Source organism: Salmo trutta, chromosome 10 (assembly GCF_901001165.1).
Source record: "Salmo trutta chromosome 10, fSalTru1.1, whole genome shotgun sequence".
In the NCBI taxonomy this organism is placed as follows: Eukaryota; Metazoa; Chordata; class Actinopteri; order Salmoniformes; family Salmonidae; genus Salmo; species Salmo trutta.
Window position 1 is genome coordinate 5,125,836 of NC_042966.1, and position 17,925 is coordinate 5,143,760.

At 41.7% G+C, this 17,925-nt stretch overlaps 1 protein-coding gene across 4 annotated transcripts in view; it reads left to right on the forward strand.

The window, feature by feature from the left end:
* The window catches only part of dnmbp (dynamin binding protein), a 111,501-nt gene that overhangs the window by 80,861 nt on the left and 12,715 nt on the right, over positions 1 to 17,925 (forward strand). For all 4 annotated transcript variants that reach the window (XM_029764169.1, XM_029764168.1, XM_029764170.1 and 1 more), the window contains 3 exons: positions 10,376 to 10,575; positions 11,016 to 11,115; positions 12,239 to 12,386. In XM_029764169.1, the coding sequence (XP_029620029.1) occupies positions 10,376 to 10,575; positions 11,016 to 11,115; positions 12,239 to 12,386 (448 nt within the window). The remainder of the gene's footprint in view (positions 1 to 10,375; positions 10,576 to 11,015; positions 11,116 to 12,238; positions 12,387 to 17,925) is intronic.

The following is a 17,925-nucleotide window of genomic DNA, read 5'->3' on the forward strand; positions in this document are numbered from 1 at the left end:
GAAGCCACACCCCACACTCCAAAGCTTGGCTTGATTATAAGAGGCCCCCATGCTATTATGGTTGCCACAGCAACAGGGCGTTCTTGTGTGAACTTTGGGCCGAGCACACAGCACTTATTGTGCGCGACCTTCGACTTCACATTGAAACAAACTCAGCAGGTAACCTCTAGACAGTGTTGCACGTTCCACATAATACATGACTCAGGAATTCACAGATAACATTTATCAGAATTTTTTTTGACTACATTTCCCCCCCACAAAAATCTTTGTCTCAAATGAGTATGTCATACAATGTTGCCAACTAATTTCTCTGTGATTTATCATTTAAATGTTGATATGAGACACATGCTGCAAGTTCCTTATAACAGTTACACACAGACAGTGAGAGAAAAGAGTGAGAGAGAGAGAAATGTGGGACCTGTTTGAGATCCTCAAGATGGTATTCAGCCTGTTGGGGGCGTAGTTGGGTCAGTTATTGGGCCTAGTTCCGATTTAAAATGCAGAGCCCGGTTTGCAAATCAGACTGGACCAGGCGTGTGTGTCAGAAAGGGAGTGTCGTGGGTGTTCAAGTTGGCCCTGTCCAGAAACCACCTCTTCTCCCTAGACAGTGGGTCTATATCTGAAAACATTACACACCATCAAATCCTTGCTTCCTCTGTCCTTGTTTTTTTGCATTCCTCGCCTCCTGTCTTTCCCACTTTGAGAGGAGAAGACTGGAGAAAACAAGGATCAAGGATACAAGGATGATTGTTTTCAGATACAGCCTTGTTGCGTGTGTGCATGCAGATAAACAGATCTTACATACCCTCTCAAACCGACCCCTAGCCCCTACTACACCCAGTCACTCCTGTAGATCTGTGCAGTTTGGATAGAACCCCTAGCCCCTACTACACCCAGTCACTCCTGTAGATCTGTGCAGATTGGATAGAACCCCTAGCCCCTACTACACCCAGTCACTCCTGTAGATCTGTGCAGATTGGATAGAACCCCTAGCCCCTACTACACCCAGTCACTCCTGTAGATCTGTGCAGATTGGATAGAACCCCTAGCCCCTACTACACCCAGTCACTCCTGTAGATCTGTGCAGATTGGATAGAACCCCTAGCCCCTACTACACCCAGTCACTCCTGTAGATCTGTGCAGATTGGATAGAACCCCTAGCCCCTACTACACCCAGTCACTCCTGTAGATCTGTGCAGATTGGATAGAACCCCTAGCCCCTACTACACTCAGTCACTCCTGTAGATCTGTGCAGATTGGATAGAACCCCTAGCCCCTACTACACCCAGTCACTCCTGTAGATCTGTGCAGATTGGATAGAACCCCTAGCCCCTACTACACCCAGTCACTCCTGTAGATCTGTGCAGATTGGATAGAACCCCTAGCCCCTACTACACCCAGTCACTCCTGTAGATCTGTGCAGATTGGATAGAACCCCTAGCCCCTACTACACCCAGTCACTCCTGTAGATCTGTGCAGATTGGATAGAACCCCTAGCCCCTACTACACCCAGTCACTCCTATAGATCTGTGCAGATTGAATAGATGTATAATATATTATTAAGCATTATAGTGAACGTTCTACAGGATTGGAGTATGTTCTAAGGGTCTATTTGGTATTCAGAAACACTCACACAGTTTTTCTTCATGGACATGAATAATCCAGTCCAGACATAGTCCAGTTCAAGTCTTCACTGTGCACCGGGGTGTCTGCGTGCACTGGGTTGTGTCTAATCATGGACATGAATAATCCAGTCCAGACATAGTCCAGTTCAAGTCTTCACTGTGCACCGGGGTGTCTGCGTGCACTGGGTTGTGTCTGATCATGGACATGAATAATCCAGTCCAGACATAGTCCAGTTCAAGTCTTCACTGTGCACCGGGGTGTCTGCGTGCACTGGGTTGTGTCTAATCATGGAGGGTTTCCATTCATTCTCATGGTAATGTGGGAACAGAATAGAGCCTGTGCACTGAGACAAATAGAGGAACCCTTCCATGAGGCTAGAGCAAGACAGGGAAACTACGAGTGGGGCTGTACTTTGGAGAGTAGGCTACCTAGGAATGACTGGGCTGACTTGAACCTGTTTGTGGGAGTGTGTGGGCGTGGGGCAGGGTGGAGCAAAGGTGCTTGGCTGCAGGTGGGTCTCTCTCTGTCTCTTTCCCTCTTTCATTCACTTAAATGTTTTCATCATGATCAATGTTAATGTCGGTCTTCACGATGGTAGCAGTATCTGTTCTCTGAATTTTTAAGAAAGGAAGTCATTTTTTTTAAAGATAAATATGGGCTGTATAGAAACATATCCTGATTTTAGAGTGAAGATTGTTGGCCTGTGTTTGACCCAAGGTCTTTCAATGTAGCATTTTGTGGCGTTAATAGAAGTCTTGTAAAAACATATCCTAATGCGGTCTATAGAGGAGTGTGAAGTTGAATGCCGCATCCTTGGCAAAGGACTGTTTGATTCAAATGCATAACTTTCACTGGTGTTAAAAATGTGTGTTAACATTTCCCATCCAGTTCGCATAGAGGATATTTGTGCTCTACCTCTCATCTCAAGTTTGTCCTGCAACCCAGGCATTCATTTGGTTCAGAGAACTAACTTAATAAGTAAACTTGCCTGAGACCTGAAGACACACATTTACACGTCAAACACTTGTGGAGAAGTCTGTCCATAATAAAGCACTGCTCTGCCTTCTTAACAACACTATCAACAAGGCAGGTCCTACAGGCCCTAATTTTGTCTCACCTGGACTACTGTTCAGTTGTGTGGTCAGGTGCCACGGAGGGACTTAGGAAAATTTCAGTTGGCTCAGAACAGGACAGCACGGCTGGCCCTTAAATGTACACGGAGAGCAAATATTAAAGACATGCATGTCAATCTCTTATGGTTCAAAGTAGAAGAGAGATTGGCGCCTTCACTACTTGTTTTCGTAAGAAGTGTTGACAAGCTGAATCAAATTAAATCAAATTTTATTGGTCACATACACATGGTTAGCAGATAGCGAAATGCTTCTAGTTCCGACAGTGCAGTAATGTCTAACAAGTAATCTAACCAATTCACAACGACTACCTTATACACACAAGTGTAAAGGGATGAATAAGAATATGTACATATAAATATATGGATGAGTGATGGCCGTGCGGCATAGGCAAGATGCAGTAGATGGTATGGAGTACAGTATATACATATGAGATGAGTAATGTAGGATATGTAGACGTTATTAAAGTGGCGATATTTAACCTGTTTATGGATAGGGGGCAGTATTTTCACGGCCGGATAAAAAACGTACCCGATTTAATCTGATTATTACTCCTGCCCAGAAACTAGAATATGCATATAATTATTAGCTTTGGATAGAAAACACTCCAAAGTTTCTAAAACTGTTTGAATGGTGTCTGTGAGTATAGCAGAACTCATTTGGCAGGCCAAAACCTGAGAAGATTCTGTACAGGAAGTACCCTGTCTGACCATTTCTTGGCCTTGTTGATCATCTCTATCCAAAACAGGGGATCTCTGCTGTTACGTGACAATTCCTACGGCTCCCATGGGCTCTCAGAAGGTGGCAAAAAGCTGAATGGTGGCTTTGCAGGCCCTGGCTGAAAAACATTAGCGCGTTTGGATAGTGGTCGGTCAGAGTACTATGAGACTGAGGCGCGTGCACGAGTCGACTCCATGTTTACTTTCTCTCTCTTTAGTACTAAAACACGGTTTCCCGGTCGGAATATTATCGCTTTTTTACGAGAAAAATGGCATAAAAATTGATTTTAAACAGCGGTTGACATGCTTCGAAGTACGGTAATGGAATATTTAGCATTTTTTTGGCACGAAACGCGTCGGGCGCGTAACCCTTCGTCACCCTTGGATAGTGTCTTGAACGCACGAACAAAACGCCGCTATTTGGATATAACTATGGATTATTTTGAACCAAACCAACATTTGTTATTGAAGTAGAAGTCCTGGGAGTGCATTCTGACGAAGAACAGCAAAGGTAATAACATTTTTCTTATAGTAAATCTGACTTTGGTGAGGGCTAAACTTGGTGGGTGTCTAAATGGCTAGCCCTGTGATGCCGGGCTATCTACTTAGAATATTGCAAAATGTGCTTTCACCGAAAAGCTATTTTAAAATCGGACATAGCGAGTGCATAGAGGAGTTCTGTATCTATAATTCTTAAAATAATTTGTTTCGGTGTTCGGTGGGAATGCTAGTTCTGAACGTCACATGCTAATGTAAAAAGCTGGTTTTTGATATAAATAGGAACTTGATTGAACAAAACATGCATGTATTGTATAACATAATGTCCTAGGCGTGTCATCTGATGAAGATCATCAAAGGTTAGTGCTGCATTTAGCTGTGGTTTTGTTTTTTGTGACATTATATGCTAGCTTGAAAAATGGGTGTCTGATTATTTCTGGCTGGGTACTCTGCTGACATAATCTAATGTTTTGCTTTCGCTATAAAGCCTTTTTGAAATCGGACAGTGTGGTTAGATTAACGAGAGTCTTGTCTTTAACTAACCTCCAGACGAGCTTTAGTGCCATACAACTCTCTTTCCATGGCCTCCAACTGCTCTTAAACACAAGTAAAACTAAATGCATGCTATTCAACCGATCGCTGCTAGCACCTGCCCGCCCGTCCTGCATCACTACTCTGGACGGTTCTGACTTAGAATATGTGGACAACTACAAATACCTAGGTGTCTGGTTAGACTGTAAACTCTCCTTCCAGCCTCACATTAAGCATCTCCAATCCAAAATTAAAATCTAGAAGTGGCTTCCTATTTCGCAACAAAGCATCCTTCACTCATGCTGCCAAACATACCCTCGTAAAACTCACCATCCTACCGATCCTCGACTTCGGCGATGTCATTTCCAAAATAGCCTCCAACACTCTACTCAACAATATGGATGCAGTCTATCACAGTGCCATCCGTTTTGTCACCAAAGCCACATACACTACCCACCACTGTGACCTGTACACTCTCGTTGGCTGGCTCTCGCTGCATACTCGTCGCCAAACCCACTGGCTCCAGGTCATCTACAAGTCTTTGCTAGGTAAAGCCCAGCCTTATCTCAGCTCACTGGTCACCATAGCAGCTCCCACCTGTAGCACGCGCTCCAGCAGGTATATTTCACTGGTCACCCCCAAAGCCTATTCCTCCTTTGGCTGCCTTTCCTTCCAGTTCTCTGCTGCCAATGACTGGAACGAACTGCAAAAATCACTGAAGCTGGAGACTCAAACCTCCCTCACTAGCTTTAAGCACCAGCTGTCAGAGCAGATCACTGAACCTGTACATAACCCATCTGTAAATAGCCCATCCAAGTACCTCATCCCCATACTGTATTTATGTATTTATTTAACTTGCTCCTTTGCACTCCACTATCTCTATTTGCATATTCATCTTCTGCACATCTATCACTCCAGTGTTTAATTGGTATATTGTAATTACTTCGCCACCATGGCCTATTTATTGCCTTACCTCCCTTATCTTACCTCATTTGCACACACTGTATATAGACTTTTTCTACTGTATTATTGACTGTATGTTTGTTTTACTCCATGTGTAACTCTGTGTTGTTGTATGTTGTCGAACTGCTTTGCTTTATCTTGGCCAGGTCGCAGTTGTAAATGAGAACTTGTTCTCAACTAGCCTACGTGGTTAAATAAAGGTGAAATAAAATAAATAAAAATAGTTAATGATGTCTGTGTATGTGCGCTACCGTTCAAAAGTTTGAGGTCACTTAGAAATGTCCTTGTTTTTGAAAGAAAAACAAATGTTTTGTCCAATAAAATAACATCAAATTGATCAGAAATACAGTGTAGACATTGTTAATGTTGTAAATGACTATTGTAGCTGGAAACGGCTGATTTCACAAGTTCTTAACTGGCAGCTTCATTAAATAGTACCCGCAAAACACCAGTCTCAACGTCAACAGTGAAGAGGCGACTCCGGGATGCTGGCCTTCTAGGCAGAGTTGCAAAGAAAAAGTAATATCTCAGACTGGCCAATAAAAGATTAAGATGGGCAAAAGAACACAAGACACTGGACAGAGGAACTCTGCCTAGAAGGCCAGCATCCCGGAGTCGCCTCTTCACTGTTGACGTTGAAACTGGTGTTTTGCAGGTACTATTTAATGAAGCTGCCGTTTGAGGACTTGAGGCGTATTTCTCAAACTAGACAAGTGTGCCTTGTTAATTTGTTGAATTTATTTCCTTCTTAATGTGTCTGAACCAATCAGTTGTGTTGTGACAAGGTAGGGGTGGTATACAGAAGATAGCCCTATTTTGTAAAAGACCAAGTCAATATTATGTCAAGAACAGCTCAAATAAGCAAGAGAAATGACAGTCCATCATTACTTTAAGGCGTGGTCAGTCAATACAGAAAATATTAAGAACTTTGAAAGTTTCTTCAAGTGCAGGCGCAAAAAACATCAAGCACTATGATGAAACTGGCTCTCATGAGGACCACCACAGGAAAGGAAGACCCAGAGTTACCTCTGCTGCAGAGGATAAGTTCATTAGACTTACCAGCCTCAGAAATTGTAGCCCAAATAAATGCTTCACAGAGTTCAAGTAACAGACACATGTTCAGAGAAGACTGCATGAATCAGGCCTTCATGGTCGAATTGCTGCAAAGAAACCACTACTAAAGGACACCAATAAGAAGAAGAGACTTGCTTGGGCCAACAAACACGAGCAATGGACATTATACCGGTGGAAATCTGTCCTTTAGTCTGGAGTCCAAATTTAAGATTTTTGGTTCCAACCGCCATGTCTTTGTGAGACGCAGAGTAGGTGATCGGATTATCTCCGCATCTGTGGTTCCCACCGTGAAGCATGGAGGAGGAAGTGTGATGGTGCTTTGCTGATGACACTGTCTGTGATTTATTTAGCACTTAGCACTGAATGAAATGAAAAAGGTACTAACCACATTTGGCTAAAACTTACTGAAGGTACTATCTATTGGGACTTTGATGTATACATATGTGCAGTTTATGCTCCTTCAGATTCATCATATTATTATTCGTTTTTTGACAATCTCCATGCAGAAATCATTCCATTTTAGGCAGAGGGTAAAGTGCTTCTTTGTGGAAATTTCAATGGAAGAACAGGTTCTGAGCCTGACTACACTAATGCGGGAGGTAACCACCAGGGTTGGGGATTAACGGGTTAAATGTAATCTATTACATGTAAGGGATTACAAAAAAATTGTAATCCGTTACGTTACTAGCAAAAAAATATTGTAATCAGATTACAGATACTTTTGAAAAACTAGATTATTTCGAGGATTACTTTTACATTCAGAATGGATGTTTGCGAGAGAAAAAAAATATTTTACACTTCTCTGTTTTCTCAATGACATTTAAATCAGCATTGAAAAAAGACACACGTTTAAGTTTGTTCCACCTGAGTGTAGGGCTGGGCTATATGGCCAACATCTCATATCACGTTATAGGTCATTTCATATCCCGATAACAATACATATCACGATATAGCACATGTTCTGTAAATTCGATGAATAAATAGTTTATATAAAATGACCACATGTAAAGGCCTATTTCTTACATTTTGAATTATACTCAACAAATAAAAGGTACTTACTCGTATTTGATTATTTCTCATTTTATTTAGAACCTTTGTACAAATTTTCAATTAAGCATGTAACAAAATATTAATGTATAAAATCTGAAAATGTAAATAGAAAACACTTAAACTACAGTTGCAAACAAAATAAATATAGGCCTAAAATATATATATTTTTGGGGTCTTGCCTGTTTTGCATGTCATTTTGGCATTAATACGTGTCACATTTCAATTTGCATTTGGTATCTTGGGTCGAGTGTTAGCACCAACTCACGAAACCATCGTTTCTCGACCGTGTAATTTGGGGCCTTGTCTTTGCAGATGTAAGTTGTAACGGCAGCTGTTATCTCCTTCCATCTTTGTGATTCTTTGCCATATGGTGTGTCGCGGGCAAAAGCCTCTTGCAATGTCTGAGTTGGGTGTTTGTTTTGAGCACTCAACTGTACTTTTTTGGGTCTCATCTGTAGACTCTCTCCGTACTGTTTCGCATGATTATTGCATAGGTGGTAAAAGAGGTTAGTGGTGTTTGAGCCTGTTGTCGGGACCGGCCTGTGCCATATTTTGCAGAGGATGATTTTCTGGTTTGTGTCAGACTTTTCATACCCAAACCACATCCATGCGACCGAAATAGCCCCTCTTTTAGGTACGAGCTCCGTGTCTCTGTGTCACGTTCACTCTCCTCCATTTTTGTTTGTGTTGCAAATTTCCTTCCACACGGCACGTGTGGACGCAAAGCGTCGTCCAGTTAACTACAAATATTGCCGTAAAGAGTGTGATTTGCGACACAACAAAATAAATGATAGAAAAACGTCTATCGTTTCATATTATGCTCTATCGTCACACGATATATATCGCCCAGCCCTACCTGAGCGTGTTTGACCACAAGTTTGACCACAAGTTGACCACTATGATGACACACCAAATGTGTTTGATGGATGGTGGGAAAAGAGCAAGAATAGGCTTTTATAAGCTACTGTCCAAGCTATGTCTTTCAATGGTGCGACTGCTGTCAGCAACCAAAGATTATCCAACTTGAATAAATGCTTGGAGGTAAGGATGACAGTAGTGGTGTAGTCTACGGCAATACGGACATCACTTATTATTGATATCTACATAGCCCATTGATGTGAATCACACTGCTGCTCTCTCATTTAGCTATTTGTACCTTACGGATTGTGGTTGTTGTGGATGGCTGTTCACAAATATAAATGTGTATTTGAACCCAATAATGGTTGAATTCAAGAAGTTTAAGCTGCCTATCAATCAATGTTTTTTAAACCAGTGGACTGCCAGTGAAAACCCATAAAATAACATTTAACATCCATATATGGCCAACTATATCAACTTTAACATTGATTAATCCTGCAATAGATGTCGTTCAATTGGTAACATACATTTTTCTCTTCTTCTAAAGCCTCTTAAGGGGAAAGTAAAAGTAACTGAATGTAATCAGATTACGTTACTGAGTTTGGGTAATCCAAAAGTTACATTACTGATTACAATTTTGGACAGGTAACTAGTAACTGTTAAGGATTACATTTAGGAAGTAACCTACCCAACCCTGGTAACCACCACATATTTGGACACCCCTCCTTGTACAGTAGCCCTATTATTAATAATAGAAACAGTCCTGACCAAATACTGAACAAAAACAGGAAGGAGTTAGTGCATCTCTGTCAAGCCTTAGGCCTGTACAGGGTTTGGTGGCTTTGCTAATTTAAAAACAACACTCTTCTAATGATTCAGCAACGTTACACATTTGCTGTGGTGTAGTGACACAGGTTGACATTATGTCTACTCCTGAGACCCCCTCCTAGTAAAGAAAAAACATGTAATAATGTTTTATTGACACATATACCGGAGGGGTGCCGTGAAATGTGGTGTTTGATAATGACTGTAATTATATTTTAATAGACACACACACACACACACACCGAATGACCCTAATCTGATAATATATTATACTTTTGTTATCAACCCTGGTCCCCTTGCCTTTATCCTCTGTCCATCCTCCCCCCACTCCTAAATTCCCAGTTTCCGTCTGTCCCATCCATACTCCACTCTCTCCTTTTTGCTTGATTGTATATCTTTGTTTATGCTTTCCATATTCCCAGATTTATTATTAAGGCCTTTCTTTCTCCATCTCCCTCTTTCCTTTATCCATGTCCCTCCTCTTCCTTATGTTCTTCACTCTCATCTCTCTATCTATGCTCCCACGCACTGTTTATGTACTCTTGATAGTTTCCATTCCCACATCCCTTCCTTTCCCACCCGTTCATTCCTGACTTTCTTTCTCCCTCTATCCCCACAGTCCTCTTTTCTCCTCTCCATTCCCAAAACTGTCCTCCTTCCCATCCCTCGTCTCTCCGCTGTCCCACTGAGGCCTATATCTCACTAGCTGCTGTCATAGTCTATTGTGCCATTGACAAAGAGCTGAGTCCTCTCCAGTCCATAGCCCATTCAGAAGGCTCAGCAGTGCATGAAACAGACTCTCCGTCCGTTCCCATACACCACAGAGACCAGCCATTGACACCAGAGATCTAGATGAAAGTCTAGCCTGACATGTCTAAAGAAAATGGGTCTTGTTCGAAAATTGTTTTTAACTAGGTAGTATAAATGCCTAATCAGAAGAGTGGAATTAATTGTATTTTTCTCCACTGCTCCTCAGGTGCTTAACGTTCACGGCAAGTGTGCTTGTTGACAGGCTAACTTTCACATTCAATTCCATTCACTAACCATGAAATCTCTTTCTCTCTTTTCCCCCTCTCTATTTTCTCTCTTTTTTTCTTTCAGAGATGACCCTCCTGTCGACCCAGCCCAAGTGCCTGGAGTCAGCCCCGGTCTCTGCAGTGGTGGCCATCGAGGACCCCGAGCAGAGGATGCTGGAGAAAAGGTCAAAGGTCATAGAAGAGCTGCTGCAGACAGAGAAGGACTACATCAAGGACCTGCAGATGTGTGTCAAGGAGATTATCCAACCTCTCCAACGCAAACAGGTACACACACTATTAGAACTAGTAGAAGAAGACAATTGACTACTTCAAAATGGAGATGCCTCAATGGCGCTGCCTGTGCGTTCACAGTCGCCATAATGGGACAGATACAACATTGCTTCCTCTATCATTCTCTATGGATTTTAATGGTCAGCTTCATAACAATAAATATTACACCCAAATTAAGAAGACATATGCCACTATTATAGACATTGTAAGCTTCACAGAGCTTATGTATTGCACATCTAACTTATATATACACACGCACCTACGCACACACTATTATGTAATTCGGAAATGTTTACCCACCTGCCCAGAGACAACATATAAAAACCAAATACATCTGGCACATTTGCAGAGTTGTTGATTCATGTGCATTGTCCATGTAAAAAAATTATTTAAAAAGTTCAGTAAATATTTCTGTACGTCTGCTCTTCCTAAAGGTGCAGAACATTGACTTTGACGGTCTCTTTGGCAACATCAACTCTGTAATCGACCTCTCGCGTCGTCTCTTCAAGACCCTCCAGGACACTGACTCCATTGGTAATGCAAACCCTAGACTGTTTTTATAGCAAACGTAATGACTCAATTATTAGAAAAACTTGAAAGATGTGCCTCCCACTTAGTCTGACTGAGACCCAACTCAAAGTCCTCTCGGAGAGGCTGTTTTGGCACGAAACATCGATAATAAAGGGGTATGTGCTTTAACTGGTTGGTTCTTTCTCACTCAAACACCCACATGTACAGCCACACACAGCCCCCGAGCGCTGCTCCCTTCCATGACAACTGTTGTATTTTCAAATCCTAACAATGAGAGGTCTCAATCCCTCAGGGAAAAATAACATTTGAGAGAACCAATTAAAAATCTCTCAATTTCAAGGCGAATATTGCATCAACAAATGGACTCCTTTCCAGACCAGTGTGTCTCAGCTCCCCCTCGCTGTGTACCTCGTGGGTCATGTCAGCCAGGCTTCCTCCCACTATGGCCATCACACACTTGACTTTGGGAGATGCTGTTTGGTGGGACATGGTAGACTTATTAAAGAAATAATCTAGACACGTTAATAAAAGTCCCAAACCAGTTTTCCATGACTTTCTTTAAAGGATAAGTTCATATTTTTTCAACCAAATCTCTATGTTTGATGTAAATGGCATGTTATAGAAGAGTCCAGACATGTTTTTGGCCATATCACTTGGTTTTGAAAAACTTACTTATGCTCATTCTGCAGTGCACTATATTCCATTGTGTTGGACTCGAGCGATACTTCTCTGTGTAGCCAGCACATGCACACACGGTAAAGTATCACTCGAGTCCAACAAAATGGAATATAACATTGCGGAAAAAGTTTAGAATTACACAATGTCATCTGTAAAACATCTAAAGACCTGCATCACTATACTGAGAGCGTTGCCGTTTCTAAAATGATGTATTTGGGTGTTATTGGAGCTTTTGTTCATGCTTTAGCCGTGCCCTGGTAGTGCAGAATGAGCATGAGGGACTATATCGCTGGTTGGGGTAAGTTTTTCAAAACCAAGTGGCTCTTCTATAACATGCTATTTACAGAAAACATTTAGATTTGGTTGAAAAATATGAACTTTACCTTTTAAGAATTGATAAATGAGGAACAATAGAATGACAGCGGTATTGCTCTGTTACATTTCCCAGGAAAGGTGTTCCTGGACTTTAAGGTAGAGCTCGAGGAGGTGTACAAGATCTACTGTCAGAACCACGATGACGCCATCTCTCTCCTGGAGATGTACGAGAAGGACGAGAGCATCCAGAGACACGTGCTGGAGTGCCTGGAGAAACTCAGGTGACTACACACAAACAAAACAGAGCAGATGTAAAGCCTGAGAGAGAGACCACAGTCCCGTCCAGAAGCCCATACCGCCATGGGCAGATCTGAAAGAATTAGATAAGTGTAAGCAATATGGCGAAAATTCCACCTGAGGTAAATTTAGAGGTACTACCACATTGCTTGAACCAATCCAACTATTTCAGATCTACACGGGTGTCTAAGGGGTAGAAGTTAGTGTTTTTTGGGACAAGGCCAATAAGTGCTATCAGGTCAATTCCATTTTAATGCAATGCATTTGGGAGATAAATAGTCATTCAAATTAAGGTTTTAAAAGTACAATTTTCAATTAGGAATATTTTATTTTATTGTAATTTCAGTTAACTTCCTGATTTCACTGGAATGAATGACATTGACTCCAACCCTGCTCTCAACAATGTATTGTGCCTTCTTTTTTCCATCTCCTCTCTTTCAAAATGCTGGATGCCAACCAGGAATTTTTTTCCCCTACATGTACCTAGTAATTTCACATAAATGTAGATGAAGAAAAGGAGACGAGGAGAGGAAGCCACTTTAGATTGTTGAGATATACCCCATGGTTGAGTCACAATTCTCTTACATAACCTCAACCCATCCTTTCCATTGCTTTGGATTGAAACCTGTTTTTTGGTTTACCAGCAACCATCAATGAAAGGACACAAGGAATGGGAGTTATATTCAAAAGAGAATTGGGACATACTAAAACAAAGCATTGTTTAATGAGACATTGTACTGTTATGACTTGCATGTGAATTGATAGAGAAACCTTACTCACCCTTCTGCAATGAGTGGTGTGTGTTTGTGTGTGAGCCTGTCTATTGTGACATCAACATCTAGAAAAAAATTCTACATTGACCATATGGATGCAACATGTTGTTGAAAATGGATTGTAATGGAAACCATATTGTTGTCCTAGAAATCTCACCTCATTGAGGTTGAGAGATGGAATACTTTGTACTGGGTTTTTAGACTTATGGAATAGTATATTCTGATCACATTCTCCCCAATAGACAACCTGTAGTTGCCTGACGACTCATCTTGAATTTAATTCCACTGCTCTATTGTCAAACTGGTGTCAAAAAGAGGTCCGTTGTACAAAACAAATTAATCGGCGATTCGATCGTCTCGAACCAATCAGAGTATCAAAGCCAATGGCGTGATTCATGAAGGCCGGATCTGGCCCACCCATCGGTTTCTGGGAACAATTAGAATGGTCAAAATGTGTTGGCATTCTACAGCATTCTGCTGGGGAGGAAAGCAAATCCAGACTCATTGTGGAGAAGAAACGCTAGTGGGCGTGGCGTTTGGTCAGAGTGATATGGATGACCTGTAGTGCTTTCAGAAGAGATTTTTTTAAGCCACTAAATATATTCCGAACCATCTTCTAGTTTTTCTTTTGTTGTGGTCCCCTATTTGCATAACGCTAGATAGGGGGTTACAAGCAAATCAGTGTTTTAGTCTGACTCGAGTCCCGATATTCGTGACTTGGACTCAACCATTGGTGACTTGGACTTGGACTCGCCTTCACGTAACTTGTATTTTGCACTTAGACTGGATAGGCTATGAACAGAATATTAACAGCACTAGATACGCAGCGCAGCCTGGTGAGCTGTGGGGGAAGCAAGCGATAAATGTGGGAAGACAGGCAGGCTCCGCTCTGCTCTGGCTCCGCCTCCGATCATACTCATTGAGCAAGCGACTCTTGCTTCCCCGTAACCAGTCACCAGCCTACTAATTAGCTATCCTTTGCCTGGTTAAGAAACACAAAGCTGCTTTACAAAATGAAAAACAGTACTATTGAGTTTAATAGTAAAACAACAGTCTAGCTATGTTGTCTCTCTCCCACTTTCACACCTGCTTCCCAATTTCTGACAATTCGCCCCCTTTAATTCACACTCAGCAATCAGTGGGTGTTTTACAAAAAAACTGCTGAATGCCTGTTGCAGTAATTGCAAATAGAAGACTCTAGCCAAATTGATAGGAGCAATAGCCAATTCCGTCTGGAGACCATTCATTCACTACTGAACTTAATATTTATATAAAATATGTGTGTGAGCCTGTGTATGAAGGACTTATTAGTTTCATAGGCTATTGCATATTGCAAGCAATGATGACCATTGGGCAATCGGAGGAAAATATTTGCATATCTTTAATGTAACTAGATTCTCGCCTCTATTGATTGAGCTCGGATTTGGTCATGGTAGAAGAAATCTGCCTAGCAACTAGTAATGTTATACATGACTTGTTTTAAATGAATCTGAGTAGAGTGGAGCTACTTTGCCATGCTTCCATACTTTGAACTCATCTCGAGCATAGGCATTGAGGTCATTTGGCTTTATATCACACACGCACACTCATGCACGAACACTATGTATGAGTAGTCCAATGCATGGGATGTCCTTTCTGTCCCAGTACATTTTAATCATGTGGAGTTTGAAGAATGTGCCCCGCCTAGTTTCACCTCTCCAGTCTTGTTTCACCCAGTCTTTCAGCAGAGACTACGGCATTCCGTAGTAACACCATTTTGTTTATCCACTAGAGTGCTGGCGTGGGCTTTGTTTGAAACAAGATACTATGATTCATTTAACAAGAAGGGCCTGGTCAACGCCGTTCTGTGTTCAACTTGGCTCAACTTTCTTCACAATTACCTAGAATACATGTCGTAAGTAAGCTTGATGTACAAGTACACACCCTGAAAAGAGGGCCTTACCTAGGACTGTGACCGTATTTCCGCCAAACCGGCAGTCATGAGTCATGGCCGCAGTCAAATTCCATGAGTCATGTTAATCTCCTTTTATGCACTCTGTACATGCGTTGATAGTGCCTGACCATCAGGTCCTAATGGCCTGGTACTCAGGGCTCTAATGTCCCTCCATCAGGTCCTAATGGCCTGGTACTCAGGGCTCTAATGTCCCTCCATCGGGTCCTAATGGCCCGGTACTCAGGGCTCTAATGTCCCTCCATCAGGTCCTAATGGCCTGGTACTCAGGGCTCTATTGTCCCTCCATCAGGTCCTAATGGCCCGGTACTCAGGGCTCTATTGTCCCTCCATCGGGTCCTAATGGCCTGGTACTCAGAGGTCTATTGTCCCTCCATCAGGTCCTAATGGCCTGGTACTCAGGGCTCTATTGTTCCTCCATCAGGTCCTAATGGCCTGGTACTCAGGGCTCTAATGTCCCTCCATCAGGTCCTAATGGCCTGGTACTCAGGGCTCTATTGTTCCTCTAACCACTCTGACATCAATGCAAATGGGATCAAAAGTGACGTCAAACACTTATCATCAAAACAGTATCATGCTTTTAAAACTCACTATTGGGCTACATTTTTTGACCTCACTAACCACGTTTCTATCCCACCATTTTATGCGGATGAATTACCTGATGCATCAAAAAAGTCACAACCGGGCTAATGGAAACATGAAATGCCGGGACAATTTTATAAATGCCGACAGACAATTTTTTTATTCAAAATGGTAGGATCTTTTTGTGTCTAACATTAATTATGTGAGAAATGGTGATGGAAATGCCTTAATATTGATATAATAAATATCATATCGAAGTAAACTTGGAGTCACACAATGATATGTTGTGTGGTCCTCTCACTACGACTCGGGAAACCATACAGATTATTAGGCTACAGATTAAATAAATTATGATGAACTTTACAGGTTGGTGAATGTACAACGTGATGAGCTTGATGCTCCTTTCCAATAAATATCAAGGGTCTTATTGTGGTGACATGAGGATTGATGCTTGGCTGCCTTTTGCCAAATAAAAATGATTCTTGCTCTTATCCATAATAATCTCATAATGTAGACTAGCCTAGCTGCACTGTATTTGTGAGCTGTTGGCTAGAGCGCATGTGTCAAGACCAGAGTGGGCACGTTTGCTATATAACAGTTTTTGTGACAAAAACACCAATAAAGTTGAAAATGCTATGGAAACCAATTTAACTTGTATTTTTCATTCGGTACATGGGAATTTAACAGTAAAAGTCATTTTTATGTGCACTATGTCATCACGCACAGGCTTTTATCCACAAAAAGTATGTTTGATGGAAGCATCTCTGGAGAGAAAATGTCCATATTGTTTTATGCAAAAAATATATATATTAGCATGAAAATATGTCGCAAATTAGATGGAAACCTAGCTACTGTGATGATCAATTTGAAGAAAGAAGTTCAAGAATAGGTTGAAACTGAGTGGAAAACATGGTCGTTGTGGATGCTGATTTTAAGCCAAACACAACTAAATGGACAGCGCTTCAAAGGTGATGATTAATTCGGTAACACGTTTTACTTGACACCCAGCGGCATAACACATTATGACACGGTCATAATGTCGTGGAAATTCCGACCAACTCAGTGCACCATAGTACACACGTCAATCAGGAGCTCTCCCTGGGCAGACCCAGCAGTTGTCTAGTATACGGCTATACACAGACATGATTTAGCATAATTCATTAATCATTACTGTTTTGTTTCATTCATGTAACAGACCAATACTGGTTCATAACAAGTGACAGACCAATACCTCACGAGGCTTCTTCTCTCTAAGCTGAGACCTTGAAACTGAGCTCTTTCGTTCGTTCTCAAAACAAGGTCTGGGCATACTGCCAAATTGCTGCTACTGATAGTGAGGATTTGTACAGTCAGCCACTTGATGAACACATAAATGAGTTATAAGATAAGCACAAACATTAAAATTCCCTTACATTAACCATGTCATATGTCATAACAGTTTAAATAACTTGTTATAATATGGACATAACACTGTCATGACACGTATTTAGACCTGTTTATGACAACTACATAAGAGTGTCAAAACACACAAAACCTACCACATAAGGTAAAACATTCCATTACACTATAGCCTACGTGTCAACAGTATGTTTTTGCGCACACATTGATGTCAGACATGCATCTGCCCAAATGCTATGTTGCTGATGACAGGGATGAATGCAGGAGAAGTTTTCAGGAGCTCCCACTTTTTGATTGATGACTGACTTGTGCGTGTGTGCATACATACGTGCACAGGCACACGTGAGTGTCCGCGGATACAGAGGAGTAACATGTCATATATTGCTTGTCTAAAGAGCTTTATAGGGCCCCAGGAAGGGTTTAAGAACAAATTCTTATTTACAATGACGGCCTTCTCCGGCCAAACCGTAACGGAGCTGGGCCAATTGTGTGCGGCCCTATGGGGCTCCCAATCACGGCCGGCTGTGATACGGCCTGAAATTGAACCAGGGTCTGTAGTGAGATGCAGTGCCTTAGACCGCTGTGCAACTCAGGTGTACTACAACTTGTGCTACGACAACAGCCATTGCTATAGCATTGGACAGTTTATTAACTCTAACTTGGATTCATGGATTTCTGCATTTGAACTATGACCTTTTAAAGCTCTTAAAATTAGCACTCCAGTGTGAAGTTTCCTCTAGGTACAGATCTAGGAACAGCTTTCCTTCCCCCAATCCTAACCTTAACCATTGGTGAGGGAAATGGAAAACTGACCCAAGA